Source organism: Pseudopipra pipra, chromosome 1 (assembly GCF_036250125.1).
Source record: "Pseudopipra pipra isolate bDixPip1 chromosome 1, bDixPip1.hap1, whole genome shotgun sequence".
Lineage (NCBI taxonomy): Eukaryota > Metazoa > Chordata > Aves > Passeriformes > Pipridae > Pseudopipra > Pseudopipra pipra.
This window is the reverse complement of record NC_087549.1, coordinates 121124209-121144456: the sequence shown is the minus strand read 5'-3', so window position 1 is coordinate 121144456 and position 20248 is coordinate 121124209. Positions and strand designations below refer to the sequence as shown.

The 20248-nt window shown below is 36.9% G+C and overlaps 1 protein-coding gene across 1 annotated transcript in view; it reads right to left on the bottom strand.

Moving 5' to 3' along the window:
• Positions 1–20248, bottom strand: part of JAZF1 (JAZF zinc finger 1) — a 191989-nt gene that overhangs the window by 18873 nt on the left and 152868 nt on the right. Inside the window, exon 3 of the mRNA XM_064674260.1 lies at positions 11328–11524. Coding sequence (XP_064530330.1) covers positions 11328–11524 — 197 coding nt within the window. The remainder of the gene's footprint in view (positions 1–11327; positions 11525–20248) is intronic.

The following is a 20248-nucleotide window of genomic DNA, read 5'->3' as shown; positions in this document are numbered from 1 at the left end:
AGTCATGTCTCCTCTCTCATTTTTGAAGACAAAAATTCTGATAAAATAAAATGTGCACTGTGCCTGGTATGCTGTGACAAACCTTGCTTTGAGGCTATCACTGTTTCAATCAGGTCTACAAAACGTATGCTAGCAGGTGTGAGTTGTTTCAGATGATGTATCACTGGGCTGCAGTTGAAATCAAAGTACTTTTCAATCTGTTATTTTCCATTGCTCCTTGGCTTCTTGTATCCTTTGGCATTAGAGGCAGAAGTGCTCGGAAAATGCCGTGAATGGTGCTGTCTGACTATATATGGAAAAACCTTACAAGAGGGAGCCTCTGCTAGCATGGACAAAGCACCAATCTTCATCTTCAGCAAGAATTAAGGTGGTGTCTTCCACCTGCCAGGCCACAAGTGCTAAAAAGACACGAGGATCTGTGGTTTTAGGGGTCGGCAAATGTTTCATAGTCTTTAGCTCACACAAAAACTACAAACAACCCTGTTTTTCCTAGAATTTTACATAATTCTGATGATCATCTACCAGCTAACATCAACTCATAATAACACCATTTCCCCTGTCAAATAAACCTCTCTGGGTTTTAAGTCAACGAGTGTTAAATGGTATGTTAGTCCTTGCTTTTTATTACTTCTGATTTGCTTTGGCTACAATGCAAGGAAAACTCAAACATTTGCTTAAGTTTCATCATCTTCAGCACACTGAAGTGCTGCCTAAATGAGTGTGGCTTTTTCCTGCTAGGCACTGAAAACATAACCACTTTCAGTGTGCGGACATACAGCACTGGTAGACATTCAGCAATTTTTTCAGTCCTTGAGGCACTATGATGGTATAGATAAATTCTGTTTAATGTTGGAGTGTAATATTATATATGTGTATATATATGTATATGTATATATATGTATATGTACACATGTGTATATATATAGAGAGAGATATTTGTGTGCATATATTAAATATGCAATTATAAATAAATATATATTAAAAATAAAAAAATTAAATAAGCACCTAAAAGCTCCCTGTGGCCAACTACTGTTTCTATCTTTCAAAAAAACACTTGTGTTTTCAGTTAGCAATTTTCAAAATAATTAGAAGATTACTTAAAAAGCTAAATAGTAAAAAAAAAATAATAATAAAAAAAAAATCCTTCCACCAATTGGCCTTTGCAGTATAAACACACAAAAATGAATGCTGTCATTGTTACCAAGAGCTACTGAAGTACCTTTTTCAGTGTCACACTATTCCTGTGTTAAACCAGCTATGCCATAAGCTGTGAAAGGCAGGCACAATATGCTTTCTACAAAATATGTATTTTTTACACATTTGGAGGAAGAAACGTCTATGTATAATGGGGGCACTTCTACACCAAAAAAACCTCCTACCCTATCACAAATTAACACAGAGATAATCTTTACTTTTAAGCTTATTGTACATTTTTTGTTCTCGACCATGTTAAAAACAGTTTGCCAGGTTAGACTACTACGATGGGGATTATAAAACGTTTCCTGTGCTTGGAAGTACTTTAAATCTACAAGCCATGTTTCTATTGCTGCTTTGTAGCTCAAAACCCAAAACTAGTGATGATTTTATGAGTTGCTATAGTCTAGACAACTCAGCTACTTTTCAATTAAATTGTTCCTTAGGGAGAGTACTGTGAAAATTCCCACACAATTAATTACAGGTATGTGCAATTAAAATACAATTCTACAGCGCAGTAGCTTTACAATTGCTGGTTCAATTTATGTCTGTATCAAACAAGAATGCTCTGAAGGGGCTGGGAAGACGATGTCCAACAAGCAGAAGATTACATATAAAGCTACCTGTAGTGAGCAACATGAGAGAAATAAAATATAATGTTAAATTTTTGATATGCCTTTTTTCTGGCAAGATTAAGAATTCTACTAGAAAGCACAAAATCTGACAACTGAGTCAATCTTTCTAGAACATATTTTTATAGCAAATGGGGCTCAACACATTTTTACTGAATTTACAACAGTATTATAAGGGAAATGCACCCATAAAGCAGAAAAAGGAAGAAAACCAGAAAATGTGGAGGAAAGCTATGAGAAGAATTGTGATTAAAAAAAAGGTCTTCATATATTTCCCCTCACAGCACAACCCTATTTTCCCCACCAGCTATTTTATATCAATCTTATTTTTCTCTATATACACTTATAAACAGCCTTTTTACTTTGAAACCAATTTAAATTGTAAGAAGCACCACTTTCAAGTAATTTAATTTTGTGAATGTAGTATAGGCCTTTTTGTACTTAGGTTGTAAGGTAGTTTGGGATGCAGTTAAAAAAAAAGACACATACCATGACACATATCATGGTATGTGTCTTTGTGAAAACCATAGAAAAGGTTAGTTCCAGGAGAATCTCCATAATTTTGCTTCATATTCACAAGTTACAGCCCTTGACCAGTGGGAATACCAAACCTGTGAAAAATTTGTTATGTTGGCTTGTCTAGCCCTGCAGAAATACTCCAGGATCTGTACCCCAAAGCAACAGGACTCTGAAAGAACTGTAGTCATGGACTTGGGGCCCTGTACTCCTTGCAAAGACTCAGCATTCCTCATTCACACGGTCCATCCGCACTGAAAGAGGTGGCCTTTGGAGGGTCCCAAACCCACTGTAAAACAAACCAGGATCATTTCTGTAAGTCAAAGGGGTCTGGGTTTGCAGAGTCCTTAAGGACTACAGTTTTGCCTAGGAGACAAAAAAAAGCCCCACGATGGCCTCCCTTGTAAGAGGAACAGCCATCATGCCTGGGCCAACTCTCATCTTTCTTTTAGCGTCCAGCCAAACTGCAGAGCAGGTACCCAGGTAATCACACAGCCAGATTTCAATAAATGTGCAGGTTTGACTAATTTAACTTTCTTGGTCTTCATGATAATTTCAAACTGTTTGATTTGGAGCTATAAGTTAGTAATTATTATTTGCCATGCAGTCACTTCCAAGATATAACACTGTTGCTGTGCCTGCAATATGGGATTATCTTTGCTCTGCAGATCCTCCAAGCATAAATTTCAGTATGTTCTGGGATTGTAATTCTTTTGGTTTGGTTTACTCCCTGAGTAACCAGTATAATAAATACTTTTGCCTCTCTAAGGAACCCAGACAGTCACCTGACAGCAGATGACTGTTAGGAAAAAAAATAAAAGAGATCAATTTCTGAAGCACTTCGCCAAGCACAGCATGGAGCACTTGAGCATTTTTCACTTTGGATTACTGAAGAAAAAGATGAATATGTACAATGTTAAAGCCTGGCTCCCTAGAAGGAGAGTGTGGCATCTAGCTCTGAAAAAACCCCATCTTTCAGCTGTCGCTGGGAACAAATCCCACCTGTTCTAAGAAAACCTCTATAGGAAATAATTGCATTTTTACTTATGATTTTTCATTGTTATTAGACACCTCCTACTACAGCTTTATTCCTTAAGGCAGAAACTAGAAACTACCACAGATTTCACTTATTATTCATGCTTAGTCACGACCTCAGCCAAAAGCTCATGTTAAAATCTCATACCATGTCTAAGCACACATTTATTATAGTTAAGTCATATGTTTTGCACAATGTCATTCATTATTTTTTTAATTATTTTTTACAAGAACACCCATAAGGCTCTGTTAGAATAAGTGCCTCAGACTGCTAAATACTGGGCAAACATATGTATTTATTAGTTAGTGTGCAGGATTAATATAGAGCCCCAGACCTGCAATTAGATGGAACCATTTTGGCTCCAATAAAGAAAGTTCTCTTCCATCGTCTGCACAGCAATGTGAAATCCTGGCACCAGTGAAGCCCCTCAGAGGGAACTTTTGTCACAGACCCCAACACAGTTTCCTCAAGATATTTTAACATAGATTTTATCGTACCTTGCAGGCCTGAAATATCATATGCATTCAGACAAACTTTCATTATGCTGGAGAACACAATTTGGTCTTCATTTTGTGAAGTATGGTTTACTTATTTGCCCATACTGTTTATACAAGAGTGAGTCTATACATCTAATTTTTAATAAAAACATAGCATAAAAGTTCTTCAGTCTCTGAACAGGCAATTAAACAAGTAGACAGTTCTGAGAAAGTACTGAGATGGTTCCTCAGACATCTAAAAGTATACTTTTTCAAACTGCAGTAGAGCTTGGTTGATTCGTGCTTTTATTATGCTGGACACCCCATAAGTCAAACACACAAAAACGTAGCACTCTTAGCCCACTTCTCAGCAACAATTTAACACAAGAGCCCTGGGATCTGATTTCATATTTCTATTTTCCATTATTTTTTCAATTACATCTGCATGATACCACACTAGCATAAAGTGCAATAATTAAATTTAAGCATTGACAGCATGCTAACACAGGTAAAGAATTTTTGGAATGAACGGCTAAAGTTGGGCTTTTGTGACTACATAAATTCTAGAGTTTGCAACTCTGCAAGTGCTGAATACTTCATTCCAGTCTGACAAAACACTTGCTATGTGCCCAAAGTCGGGCAGCATTTATCTCCTCAGTATTAGGTGCTTAACATTAATCATGTCCTTAAGTGCACATGACCTGAATTTGCAGCATGAGTTTCAAAATGCCATCAACGTGTATTTGTTTCCACTGCCTTGTCCTGCCAAGTCTAATTTCAAGCTCCTTTAAGATGTTAGTCAAGGAATATTTTGCAGTGCTCTGTCCTTAAAAAGAGAAGCCCATCACAAAAGAGCAAGATCTCTCTAGCTGTAGCAATATTGCATAAATCTGCATCGCCCAAAGAAAAAGCTGTTGCAGATTATCAACTGAATAGCGGATTTAATGGTTCATAGTGTACTCTAATTCAACCTAACATGCAGTTCAGAAATGCCACCTGCTGACAGAAGCCAAAGAGATTCTGATATAAATAGCAGTTCTGCTACAAATTCAATCATTTTGGTTACATATGAATAGCATATCCATCAATAAAAAAAGTCTTGAGCACCTAACTTCTCCTCCTCTAAGTCCTCGATTAATTTGCGGGAGGAACACCCCTGCTCTTTTACATTTCTGCTGGCTACTTTAAACTCACAAAGTAGTTCAGCTTAGCAGATCTCTTTTTCTTGCTGGATTCTGTTTAATGTGCTGTTACAGCACTCTGCACAACAGCTGTCTGTGCCATATGATTACTTCATTGTTGAAAGCCTAACATATGGAAACTGTACTGAAATGTTAGCTGCTTTGATACCTATGAAGAGGAATGAGCTTTTACATTACAACAACGCATTTTTTAAACAACTTGAAGTAAAAAAAATTAAACACACATTTAAATGTAAACCATATTAGTTTCCAGCATGCCTGTTACTCTATTCCAGTGCCCAGTTCCAAAAGCTGGTTACTATTGTGGTTTTGATTGCTATTACCAGCAAACAATGAGTGGTTTTCTTTCAGCTTTTGCATTCTTGGAAAAGAAAAGGGAACAGATTCAAGAAGAGGCCCCTGGGATTCCTTCATGAGTTATCCATGAAAGCAAATGCTACACAGCAGAATTATAGGGATGATATCTCATGTCATTGAGATAACAGTACATGAGATAACAAGGTTTATTGGGAAAACTCATTAACTGCCACACAGTTAAAATCAAAGTTTCCATGACAGACAAGTCCTTAATGGACCAGAAGCAAGGTGGATCCTTACAGATTAATTGCTGAGTCCCAACTGCCTTTGGTAGGAGGAGAAAGGAGATCTTTTGTTGTAATATGGAGACTTTCTTCCCCTGTAAATTAGTCACCCAAAGAGGGAACAACAAAGCTTTAAATTATTTCATCAGCAACAAGAACACTTGTTAACACAGAAGGAAGCTGTAATTTTTTGGTCACTGTTTTGCCAGTAGTTGCATTTGAATCCTGAACAAAATCCAGTTGAATCAGAGAAAAGATTAATAGTCTGAGTTGTAAGGATCTATTAATTTTACTGAATAAAAGTTTATATATACCTCTTAGAAGATATTTAATCTTAGAAGATATTCCCTAATGATGTAAATGGGACATGATTCTCTTTAATTTAGTTACCTAAACCTAAAACAAACAAAAATATATTTAAAATTATTTCAAGTATTTAAGAATGCAGTCACACTAGGTACAAAATGTACTCTTAATTACACCAGGCTCTGAAAATAAGATGCTAGGGGAAGACTGATTTTGTTTTCTTTCGCTGAAAAAATATACTGAATTTTGCTTTCTGTCATAGAATCGCATATTATATAAAGTCATGTTTCACCACTAGTGTGATTTAGTAGACAAAAATTGGCACATTTCACATGGTATGTTGTAACTGACTGAAACATTGCAACTTTATGATTACTGATCCAGCTACAAAATGATTCCGATTTCAGTTTAAGAATACACTCTGTATATCTAAAAAACTATTCAGTTACTGTAAGTCTAAAAAAATCAGCGTTCAGACAGTATCCTCAGTTGGTAAATGTAATGATTTCTGCATCAATAGTACTAACTTGAAAGCCTCAGTCATAGTTTTTTAAAGTTTTAAAACACTGTTGTACTGAATTTTTAGGCATATTTGATTAAAATATCACCATTTAGATCTTAGGTTTCTTAAAGGTTAAGGCTAATCCCACAAAGTATTATTTTACTCCAGATTAAAATGAATTATTACTTTCAAGTTTCACTAGAAAGAAAAAAAAAGACTGAAAAGTTAGGTATTTTTTGTGGTTAGAAAATGGGGTCATAAATTCATAAATACTGAGATCGGACTAGTGGAAATTTCAAGGAAGTTCACCATATTAATGAAAAGTAGAATCTTTCCAATGCAGTCAATCAAAATGACTGGACAAATATGACTCCCCAGAAAGGCATTTATCCTAATTAATAAGACAAACCAAGAGTTATTCACCTACTTAAATGACAGCTGCAAATCAAAATGGGACTTGCCAATTCTCTCATGGGTTCAGCTATGACCACCCATGAAAACTTCACTCCTTCATCTCCTTCATAAGGGGAAGGAGACTGAGAGAACGGCCACAGCTGCTCCAGCCTAGCACAGCCATCCTCAATGCTTCGTGCCAGGTCTGGCTGCCATCCACTGCCCAACATGATCAGGCAGTAAGTAGGTCTATAAACCTATTAAAACAGCATAAATGTTATAACTTGTAATCTATTAAAATCAAAAATAAATAGGAAAGGATGTCTGAGAGCCAGCTTCTTCAGAGTAAAATGTAATGCTAATTATGAGGTTTTCAAGTATTCCAGCTTTTTTTTGGGAGGGGCATGACTTAGGGTTGAACCATTAAAAAGCCAGTTGGTGGTATTAAACACTTACTTTAGGATTTATAGGAAGGCCAAAAACTCACTCCAGGCTGAAATTTACTATTCCAGACCTGGAATAGTTAAAAACAAACAAACAAACAAACAACAACAAAAAAGAAAAGAGTAAAGAAAAAAAATCTCAAAATAGTGGTGGTTTCAGATGATTTTTGGCATTCCTTCAATGCAGAAGTGGCTTTACTTTTTTTTTTTTTTTTGGATCTGAGTTTCATTACTATGAATTATTTTTCTAACTAATATTGGGAACAGGTTATTTTAATAATGAACTACCAATAAGTTACTATCACTGTATCTTTTTTAAAGCTTTTCAGTGCAAAGAGACATCACGGTTTTCAAACGAATGTCAGTGCTCTGACTTACACTCAAAAGCCAGGAAGTTAGGGGTGGAAATTTCATCTGTGAGCCACACAGATGTATGAAAACATTTAAAAAATTAACAGCATATGTTAAAGATGGAATGCTAGCCCCATTTTTATCCATAACTAGACTTCATTAGTTTTGTGGGTTTAAAATTGACATTTAAAAATAAAGGCAACATAAGTTTTTGTGACTTAATTGAGTGCTCCTTAAATAAAGAGATATTTCAATGTTTGCAGACTGTTAATGTCTTTCCAAAATAAGCTGTGTGCTGGTCCTACTTTGCTCTATTTCCCTATCACCCTAAGGAGCCTGCACTGCTGATGGAAGCCATTTCTTTTGCTAAATCCTGCCTGCGAACTCTAACAAGAGCATTTAAGCCCTACTAAACAAAGTCTCCTGGGAGACACTACTGTTAAAATAAAAACTGGAACAAACTTTTAAAGTGAACTTTCTGCAGTCATTAGAGGATGCAGGTCTTAAGAAGAAGAGAAAACTTGTTATAGGAGAGGGAACAAAAAACCAAACGTAAGCAGAGAGCATATGCCAGCCACCCTGAGGGAAGAGAGGGGAGGTATAGAAAATTAACTACTGCATTTCTTCTTCCCACCAAAACCACAAACAGGCCATTTCAGGGGACTAACACATACAGAGTCTGAAGATAAATACATGTCTACCTTATTACCTGAGAAGAGCCTTAAAGAGTACACTTCTTTGCTGAATACTTCCACTTCTCCATGAATAAACTCATTTACAAAGAAGAAGGTACTATACATGCACATGTGACATTTGCAGCATCGATGTGTGTCAGCTTGGAGGCTGCTCAGCTCTGTCTGAGAACGTGGCCCCTTAGTCTTTTGGCACAGATTTTTACTGCGAAACTTAATAAACATTCTCTGCAGCCAAACCAACTTGAACTGTTTCTTATCAAATTTCACAAGCTAAGTGGGTTTGAGTCTGGTCAATACATACATGAGAGATCATTATATGAAATTATGCTTTGCTGAAAAATTACAACAGTAGCTTAAAAGCACCAGGAAATGGCGAGATGTAGATGTAAGGACATGCACAAACGTGACTGGGATTCAGGCAGCTGCTGGCTTCACCCAAGGCAAGACTAACACACCTGGGAAAGCCAAGATGAGCAGCATACTGAAAGGGAGGACAGCACATGGAAAATGGGACTCAAAAGATGAGTGAAGTTTCCGCTTTTTACCTTGAACAAGAATGGCAAAAAGCCATATATAGGACAGATACTCTCTGCTGATGAACATGCGTATTTGTATGCCACCTCACTAGCCTGGAGGGCATGCTTCCTCTCTGGCATCTCAAGTGGCACCTTCTTGGCGTCATGCCTTGTGCATTACAGTACTGACAGGCACACTGCTGAAGTTTGGTACTCTCACAAAGTATCGAACAACTGAGATGGGAGACAATAAAAGGGAAATGGCCATTCTGAAAATTTCATGAACGAGTTGGGTCAAAGCAATCCCATTTTATTTCTGAAAAAGTATAGCTCTGAAGGATGATGAGGACAATGACTATATTTGGATTAAAACAAATACAGAACATAACCCAGATGATGCATTTTCAGGCAACCTAGGGAGAGACAGCCTCTTTCGTTTTCTCAAGTTACCACAGCATACATGTTTACCTGCATTCAAAGACGAATTAACAAGTTTGCTCGGAGTACAAATCAAACAGGATTGCACGGAAGGAATACAGCAGTATTCTTCATTCTCACTGGATGCAGTGGAGGGTATGCCTGTAGGGCTTGAAAGTTGTGTAGGCACTGTGAGGCTGAAACGTAGGATGATTTACACACTCTAAATTGTTTCCCTGAAACAGATCTTGCCTAACTACTCTTTTGTATCACCTTGCTAGTCAACTGCCATATATACTTGCACTTGAGGGAAAAAGATTCCCATCAGGCAATAACAGACATGTGAGCTGCATATCTAAAATTAGTCTGCTGGTCCTCATGGGCTGTCTCTGCAGGCACTGCACCCACAGAAAGAGAAACTCAGTCCTGGCATGACTCTGAGCACCTCACCTACATAAGTTAGAACAAAATCCTATGCCAAGTAAACACTGGGAAAAATCCTGTAGTTACCAGAAAAATCTCAATGCTTACTTTAGGTCCAGAAAACTTTTAAGATGACAAAAATGGAAATTCTGGGTTGAGGCTGCTGAAATGCAACTCAGTTAATAGTTAATTAAAAAAAAAACTCTTAAAGAATATATGTGTTTTGCTACTAGGCTATTACAAACCCTAGCTTTGGAAAAGGGCTCCAACAGGGAACTTGGAACTGAGGGTGCAGAAAGTGGAAGCTCATTATTTATAACCTGGCAGGCAGGACTTTCAGAAACACAGCCATAACAAGCTGATTCTCTTAACTACAGGTAAAACAACATTCAGAGTAACCTGAAAAGTTTTAAAAATATTTAATAATAAAAATATTTAAGTAGACAGATGCTGGCATTTTCTTTAGTATTTGATGGAACATGTTTCAAAGTGTACATCACTAGCCAATGTACCTGACAGAAGTTCAAAGTTATACTACCTGACCAAATCATGAATCAGCCTTCTCAGAAGGAGCTGTACAAAAAGTAAACAAAAGAAAGAAGAAACTCCTTGCTATCTGTAGTATGTAGAAAAAATGAAATCAGTTTGTTGCAAATGTGAAATAATTAAGAAAATCTAAAATTTTCTGAATTACATTAGGACTTTATCATTTAACTTTTCTCAGTATGCTTCCCTTTTTCATAACCAGGGACATACTGAACAATCAGTTCATTTTGCAACGTCCACACAGAACATCGCCAAGGACTGCTACAACTTTTCCATTTAATCATTAATACTAAGACATGAAGTATATATATAGGCTATATAGAAAACATGTGGCATAATAGTTTTCAAGGCAGTGATGCTCATGTGATTTCCTACTAAGGAGACTATATTGAGCCTACTAATTACAGAATAGAATAACCCTATCATATGCATTTAGCTTTTTAGAAGGAAATACTGGTATTTGATCTGAAGTGTACCTGAATTATCTGACAAGATCTCTACTTAATGTAAATCAGACTGACTCAGGCCAAGAGATCTGGTTTGGCAGAGTAAGCAATTTTCAGTTTCAGGAATTTTATACCTGGAAAAATCAATGGAACATTTGTTTTTGAAGAAAACACAGATAATTTTTTTCATATATTTCTTTTCATGAACATAGTTTCCTAATGTACGTCATGTCTACATGATGACAGAAGCACTCATTTATCTATAAATTCAAATTCCCTCCAAAAAAAAAAAAGATACCGCTTTTTTTTTTTAATCTTTAACTGGCACTTTACCATATGCAAAGCTCTCCCACTGATACATAAGAGGTCTTTTGCGCATTTGGTATTTCTGGTAAGGTTAGTTTTTTCATGTAATAATTTCAGCTGTGATTTTTAAAGTTCACGTCCTTCTCTGCTTTAGCAAGGAGCTTGGAAACAAATGCCCAAACACATTTTAGAGACTACAAACCAAATGTAAATAAAATAGCCCAAAGCTTTTCTGTTTTATCTTTAGCTGTTCTTCTTCCCAATCCTTCCCAATGCCTGTTGTTCTCTAAATGCCATGTAGCAAACCTGCTAGTTTATCTGGGAGAAACCAAACAGTAGGTGCTCACCTGTAGGAGTACTGCTGCGAAACGAAGAGGAGGGAGTGATTGGAGGGGTGACTGGAGGAGTAAGGCTTCCACTGCTGTGGCGAGGTGGAGTAGATACATTCCCACGGGACACTGTGCTTGACAAAGTCAAAGAGAGTTTCGGCTGAATCTTTTTCTTCAAAGACTCCTGCTCACGTCGGGCTGCATCAGTCATAAATCTAGAACAAGGACAATCATGAAGATGAGAGGTTTGAAACACTTTAAGTTTCAAACAAGCTTTAAGTAAAATATTTTTTGCCCTCAGTGACCCAATGCAGCTTCAAACTCAGTCATGACAAGTTCCTCTGCAACACACAAATCTAAAAAATACAAACTTCATCAACAGCTTTATTTCAATATTAAAGATCTAGGCCATTTCCTTCTGATTTCAATAGAACTTACATTAGATATTTGCATCATGTGCGAACACACAAGTTTTTTCCAACCAGAGCTCAGCATTACAAACAATAATATAATAATTGTACTCAATTGTTCACAATTACTACATTCAATCATTCTGTGAAAAAGCAGCTAAGAAGCTGTAACAAGAGAAAAATCTTAGCAGCAAATGTATTGAATCTGAAAGTTAAAGAGGTAGTAGGAACTACTTTGTGTAGATACATCATTTCCAACTTAAGGTAATCACATTCTTTTGCTAAAGGTTTTAGACAATGTTGCCTGGCATAAAAGATGTTTAATTAAACTGCAATTTCTCAAACTGGGAGTTCCCAACTCTTGAAAACCAAGTGAGGTGTCTCTGTAGAGCTTTGGTACACGCTGCTGAAGGCCTAATGCAACTCAAAGTTCATCTCTGTGGGATGCTGAGAGGGAATCCCACCAGCACGATGAAGGGTGTGCACCAGTAGTGCAGTAATTCTAGCAGTGCAAATTTTTGCATGGGATATCTCACCTCACCAAAGGGAGTGAACGTGGCCTGCAGCCATAGCAGGGGAGGAGACATGTCTAGACTGAAGGTGAGCCTGGAAGGGGGAGAGAAGGTGGCTTTTTTCCCCCCTAAGTGTTTTAGTTCTTTTCTTTTGTTTCCCAATAACCAATACCTGAATCAGTAATTAAATATTTATGCTAATTGGCAATAAATGAAGTTAATTTCTTCAGGTCAAGTCTGCTTTAACCATGGCACTGCATGGTAAGTGATTTCCTTTATTTTAGCCCATGAGTTTTCTTGCACTTGCGCCTTCTGTTTTCTTCCCCATCCTGCTGTGGTTGGAGGTGTGGTGAGCAAGCAGCTATGTGGGTACTGGGCTGCTAGCAGGGGTCAATGCATCAATCTACCAAATTTCTCTTTATGTGACAATTGTATTTGCTATGTGACCAAACTATCTGTTGTGTGACTTCACATTCCTTATCATCACAAGCAACCACTGATGCACATCCAGAATCCAACAGAGGACCACCTTTAGATCCTAAGGAAGAGCAGCAGACCCTGAGGAGAGTAAAGCAGAGGAAATGCCACACCAGTCATCTGGTTCACAGGTTATATCCTGACATCGTATGAAGGCTCAGGCCACAGGCTGGCTGGACAAACTGATTCTGCAGACCATAGTACCACGACAACCGCACTGAACACGACTCTCAGGTCACACTGGGTCTCATGGCAATACATAATAACTGCCATAGCATTTGCAACATGGTGCTGTAGGATAGTCCAGTTTCTTCTCTGGGCCTAAACCAACAGTTTATATTAATATAATCACTATATTCATTCAGACTCCATAGAAACCCAACATTTTGTGACTGGCTTGCAACACAGGGGCTTACTGGGTGGGAGCCGGGTAGATTTTACTGGTTGAGTCCAATCCGGACTGCACTTAGAAAGATATCTCTGAGAAAAAACAGCTCTGGTGAAACAGTAAAAGGTGCATAGGGAAGGGTAAGGGAGAAAGAAAAAAACGGGGGTTTAGGCATTTGTGCCAAACATGAAAGAAAATTTTGGCCTAGATATTGAAAAACCCAGCTTTTTTCCAAAAGAGATTTGTGTACTTTAACATAGCCTCAAAACACTGTGGCATAAACTTTTAGGCACCAGTAGAGCAATAAAGATGTATCCTGTCCATCCATACCACGAAGGCATTAATAAGTGGATTTTTGCCATGATATGTAACATCAACACACAATCCACAGACATTAATAAACAGGTATGTGACATGACAGCTTATCTTCTTTGAACTGAGACAATAATACATCATGTCAAACCCAGATATGGCATTTTTATGAAGTTAATATTTTAAATGCAGATATCCATAGTAACAGTTGAGTGCTAAATTTCTCTTCTTCAAGCAAGGCTGCAGAGGATATTGTCAAAGCCGTCCTCAAATATAAGTCTAATCTCATTCAAGAAAAAAGAACTAAAAGGATCTTAATAAAATGGGCATTCAGTACATATTTGCTTTCCTCTAACTAGGAAAAGTCTAATTCACTATTTTTGCAATTTGTAGCATGATGTAGCCTTATTCCTTAAGAAAATGTTATGGTAACATTATAAATTCTTGAAAACTTGGAAGATAACCTCAACTCTGAGATATTAAAAGTAGCAGCATGAAAGCTGCTCTTTAACAAACCCAGCCACAAATAACAATGTTAAAATAATATTGAGGTATAACCAGTCTGGTTGAAGTCCATAAAAATCAGGAAAATCTGAAATTATAGCTGAAACTTTTCCCTGTCCTCTTAACTCACTCACATTTGGGCTAAGCATGTAAAGTATATTCCAAAATGTCATTTGTTGTCTACACTGTGAACCTGAGAGAAATGGAAGGCAGTCTGTGGAAAGTTCAGTTTCTGATAACTCAAGTATGGAATTAACCTTTTCAGATCCAAATAGTCCCATACATGTTCACTGAAGTACTGGTAGTGTTATGTTTTTGAAAAGAAAACTTGTCTAAATGGATTAAAAGAAAACATTTTTCAGTATTTTAATTGAAATGCTATATTATACATGTGTCTAACTAGGGTGGTGTTCTTCAAAGCTTACAATATAAGAATTTTAATGATGGGTATAAAATAACATTTCCAATTAAGGTTTTAATTTTCATGTTGAAAAGTACATTATGGTTGCAACATCAAGTGTTCAGGAATGAAACATGCTGGAATTAAGGCTGAATACTGGTCTCTAAATTACATGACTGAATGCAATTTTCCCTGCCTCATTTAAATGCACAAGATGTCTGGGAAACAGAAAATGAACTGGAACTAACAAAGATTGCTGTAAGAGCACTTAGGTTAAATCCCATCTCCTTGATAGTCTCTCTCACCATCCTCAGATCCATTTTCTTACTGAGCAAATTTACCTCTGCTATTTTCAAGTTATTCTTATCCACATAAACCTGCCCCTCCAGTTCTACCATTATGAAGATTTCAGTTACCTTTCCTGTTGCATAGGATCTTGTTTACACCTCAGAAGCCTCTCTCCCCAAAACCAATACACTGCATAGATGCAGTGAAACAAGGAGAGTTATTCAGCTCCCAGACATTCACTGACCCTGTTTTGAAAAGCGTGGTGTTCATGTGCTGTCTTGCCAATGGTTCATAACATCAGGGAGGAGCGAACTCTTCAGAAAGAGATCTCTTCTACACCCATTTTTATTTTCCTCACCTTTTTGCCTTCCTAATAATTCAACTCCCTGCTCCAAAATATGTATGTCCAGTGATTTCTGAATCAAATACTTGCAGCAAAATACAGTTTTCCCCCCTCTTCTCATTCCCTGGAATGGTTCAAGTATTTTTATTGAAACCTTCCCAAGAAATTCAGCCTGAAGGAGACACCCGGCGTGGAAAATTTCAGCCCAAACAGATAAATGTTGGCAACACAATAAGCAACTGAAACAGTCTTATAATGGAAAGTGTTGCACAACCTTTCATATAGGTGGCAATATAACACGAACAGCATTAGCTGTTGTTACCAATATAAAAAGTCACAAAAAAGCAGAGGCTATGTTCAAATTAAAAAAAACCTTTTCAAATCAAACCTTTGCAATATTTCTGTCTTGTCACTCCCAAAAGCTTTGGAATCAAGAATGAACAGAAGCGGAACACACCCTCAGAAATTTCCTTGTGCTATTAGCAGGCACTGCTTCATGATCATGCCCCAGTGTGACTCACATGATGATGTCAGAGTTAGTTTATGATAAAACATATGATACCCACAATTCTAAGAAAGTTTAAGAGCTCTGGACTCATACATCTAGACTGAGGGTAAGGGTTACAAAAATGAGTTGCAAATAAATTGAAAGGGAAAAAATACCCAGGTTACGCTTCAGAATGTATATTCTTGATAATGCTCATCAGGGTGTGAGGTACCCTTTCCTCCTCTTCCTTGCAGCTAAAGGTAGTTGATGCAGGAATTTAACCCTTCTTGAAGCAGCTCTGCTTCTATGTCCATAGACATTTGTGCTGACAGTGAAGAAGGTGCATCACAGCTACTTGGTTAGATTTGAATATTAATTTGCTACATATGATTTCTTCATGATCTAGTCTCTAAAACATATACCAGTAGAGGATATGTCACAATCACAAGTCTACTGTTCTCCAGTTGCTGCATACACAGAAAAGAGATGAGAGGGGGATTCTTTTCAACTTTCAAAACAAGCAGATTACACTACACAGAGGCTCAAGCCCAGGGTTGCTCCGCAACACTATCCAGCTGCAAACAAGCTTAAAAAAATTTACAGCACCACCTAACAGTAACAAATATACCCTGTCTGTGCCTCACCACTGGCAACTAGTACTAGCCCTCAACAGGGTAAGATACCGTAAGAGAATTAGTTCTGACCTTTTCTCATTATCACAGATAATTATGGAAAAACACTGATAGTAACATTTAGCTTATATTCATGTGTGCCTAAACTTGGCCAACATATACCGGGAAAGCCTGTCACCATTACCAGAACATGAGAACATGCTGAGCTTCCACCACTTGCATTTCAGCAGATTGCTCCTTAACCCAACACTCGGTCAACTTCAAGACTGATTGGAAAGAAGAGAAAAAAAAATCCATGCTTTATAACAGATTTGTGCTGTCTTCTGATAGCAGTATATTTAGATAAAAAGTAGTCAGACTTACTTGACAGACAGGGCACACACTGGCTCAACTACATACTACATACTCAACTACATACATACATGAAAGCCACACATTAATTCTCCTGCTACTCCTTATACACATCAGAGCAAGGTGCTTGTTGTATCTGCTTTACCCCTCAATCTTTTCTTACTTTTGCCTCAAGATGTTTATGTAATTCTTTGTCAGTGCTGTACCAAGAGAAATAAGGAGGTGGAGATGGTAATTTTAGCTCCCAGTCTTCCTCATCATATTGTTTAGGTTAAAAAAAAAAAAAAAGAAAGGCTAGGATAGAAAGCACTTCTAGTTGTACAGTCTTTTAAAACTTCAGGAAAACTCTACTTTGAAGAGGGATTAGGAGTATCCGCTTCTCAAGGCATGACTCGATTTCATAGGACAGGACTCTGTGGACCCATCAGTCTTGGACTGTCCTCCACACCTTTTGCTGCCTTTACAAGAAAAGATAAAGGAAAGCAGTCTGATTTAGACAGTGCTAAAAGGAAAAGACAATTGTTAAATTGAACTGCTGTCGGGTTAAGGAGAAATCTGGTGAAATCTAAATGGTGGGAGTTCAGCATTAGGCCCTCTTGTCTCCTGGAAAGGATGAAAGGCTTTTCTCAGTTGAACTTGAACAAAACTGGGCCAAAACAAAACGAATCAATATCCCCAGTAATGCCTTGCCACACTATTTATGTGATAATGAGGAAAGAAATATATGAGCAAGTTTCATACCATGCATCAACTCAAATAATTTGATGAACACCCCTGAGCACTTTCACATACCATTCTTTGTAGTGTGGGGGAAACAGAAGTATTCTGCAGCTCTGTACAGTATTCTGCCAGCTTCACAGAAGCTAGCAAGAATTTTTTTTCTTTAGAGATCTTTTATTACAGTTTTGGCAAAACCCTAAAAAGAAACATCAGTGTGAAAAAGCCCCATTAAAACCATGCATAATCACACACATGCCTCCACACTATTTAGATTACAGAGTATTTGCATAGTGCTAACGCATATGATTCACACAAAACTCCCTTTTGATTGTCTTGCTTTTTTCCTGATTTCACAAAACCATAAAAAGAAGAAACAGCACAAAATAATAATCCCCTCTCAAACCTGCATAGTGTTTCATGAGACGCACTAACCAGATCAAACAGATCATTAAAGGGCATTTCCAAGTTTCTGAAAAAAACCCTTTCAGCCCAGTATTTACAGCAGAAACACACACATCTAAGTAGGACTTCAACGTGCACACTCACAGGAATTCAGTGTTCACTCTCAGTGCCAGTTATATCCTCTATTGAAGGCTTTCCGTATATCCTAAATCAGGAATATTTATGACACACTGATGAGTATCTTAGAGAGATAGGACAGAATCAGATTTCTTTTTATTATTAGCCTTAGGGATAATTCATTGCTGGTACAATCCTTTCATTTCCATTATTTAAACAGTTCTCTCAAGATGTAGAAATATTACTGCCACAAAATCAGCTATAGTGTAATACACATCTTCCTGAATACGTGCATCTTTAACAAATGTAGTAGATTATTAGGATGCACATGTACCTTAAAAAAAAGTTAAATTACACTTCTGCCTCATTGCTGAAAGAGTCTAACACAACTTGCAGTCACACTCATTGCTGTCAGTAGACTCAAGGCTGCAACCTTAGGAAATCTGCTCAATATGACCAAGAGTTCAGTGGGTTTACTTCAGTTGCTTGCTCTTCACACATTCTTAAAAGATACAATAAGACACAATAAAATATTCACCAAGAAGATATTCTTCTAGCATGGAAAATTGATTCAGAAGATTGAGTAATTTCATATCTAAATATGTAAGTGGAGCTAATGGATGGTGATATGCCAAGTAATCTATTACCACTCAAACAATAAAAATAAAGCAGCAATTACCTACCCGTCCCAAACCATATACTTGCCTACAGTAAAACTTTTTTAGTGTTTAGTTTCTGTTAATCAATACAAGGCACTGCTAAAAGTAATGGAAAGAAATTTAGTATCTGTCTTGATTTCAGGAATATACAAAAAAGATCAGTGTGAATTACATTTCATACTTATGTTAATATAAATACCAAACACTGGACATGAGACCTAGCTTTCCATTTTAAAATTATTTAATCTATTATATGTAATGTATTAAATGCTTTTTATACTTAATATATTAGTGTTAATATTTTCTGTTCAGAAAGGAGTTCTTTTTCTTCTGTGGGGGTTTTTTTTTCCTCCTTTACTTTGTGTTTTTTTCCCTTCTTTATTCTGCTTATACTTATTTTCCTGTACCTACTTTTCAAGTAATACTTAATTTAAAATTAAAAAATGCCAAACAAATCAGTGTTGTATGTTCACCCCCCCATAAAAAATAGCTGTTTACTTAAAAATTAATATTCTGTTCTGAATCGTCCAAAGAAGGATTTTTTTTTTAGGTTTTTGTTTGTTTGTTAAGCAACATGGTACTTTTGCCTTTTCTTTCTTGAATTTGTGTAGGTAATGCAGCAAACGCAAAAGGGCTGCATTTTAGTTTATATTCTTTTTAAATTGACAGAAAAAATGCACACTGGATAGATAACATTAGAACAGCAACGTAATCAGGACACTTGCAGTCTTATTTTAGATATTTCATTCATAATGAAAATTATTACTTATCCCCTTGACTGCTGACAGGGACTTAAGGAGAAGCCCACATCATCATTCTGACATTAAAACAAACAAATGACATTTCTGTGTTAAAAAGGAACAAAATTACAGTTCACCAAAATCAACTTAGGAGAGCAACAGTAATTTCCAAAACATTAGAAACATATTGCTAGTTCTCTTCCTTTCCCCTCCCACTCCTTCCCCAGTTTTTTCCACTCTATTTTGAAGTAAATCAGCGAGTTGCAGAAAGGAGCTATAAGTTAGCTGCAGCTTCAAGATTCCATAATTTCCATATAGTGAGAGGCAACAGTTAAGCAAAAGAGATACCTGAAGGAGGTAATTAGCAGGAAGGCAACTACTGTTTGTCATGATACTGTCACCTCTGCTACAGATGCAGAAGAGTTTAAAAAGTCACGATAACCCTTGCAGGCACATCCGATGAAAATGCTTACTATGCTGCGTTCTGCCTCGACATCAACTTATTCCTTATCAAACTCATTCCAGAGTTTTGCCAGGAGCATTTGGATGCTGTAAAATACCTGTAGACTTTCTTGCATTTGGGTCAGATTTTTAAGATGCTGCAGCAAACCCTTGCCTTTAGTGTAACATATCAGTTCTCACTTCAAAAATCCTCCTCCCTGTATCCACGAACAGGCTTATTAGGACATACATCAGCCTTGGCTTTGCTTATGGCCATTAACGAACGAACCAGTCATCGCCTGCTGTTAACAACAAATACCTCATGGATTATTGCTTAATTAATCGTTGAATATAATGCCGTGAATCCTTACATTTCAGTTCATATCCTTGTTAATATACAGGAAAAATGTAATGTCACACAGCAGTAAAACATTACAGAGACCAAAATGAGAATCTTAGCAGACACAGATAACATGAAATGAAAAGGAGTATTTTTTAAACCACATAATTTAAAAATGCACACTGACAGTTTTTAAATCTGCATCACATATACAAAGCCCTAAAATTATTTTTCTTACTATGAACAAACACTATCTCAGATGAAAGAGTACTGATGGCATCTTTTCAGTGATACTCTAAATTAACCTATCAATTATAAAGTTTAAATATTTTAAATATTGTAATTTCACATTTTATGACTTACTAGACTACTCTAGGCTTTCACAATAGTGAAGTGCAAAATTCTTGAAGGCAGAG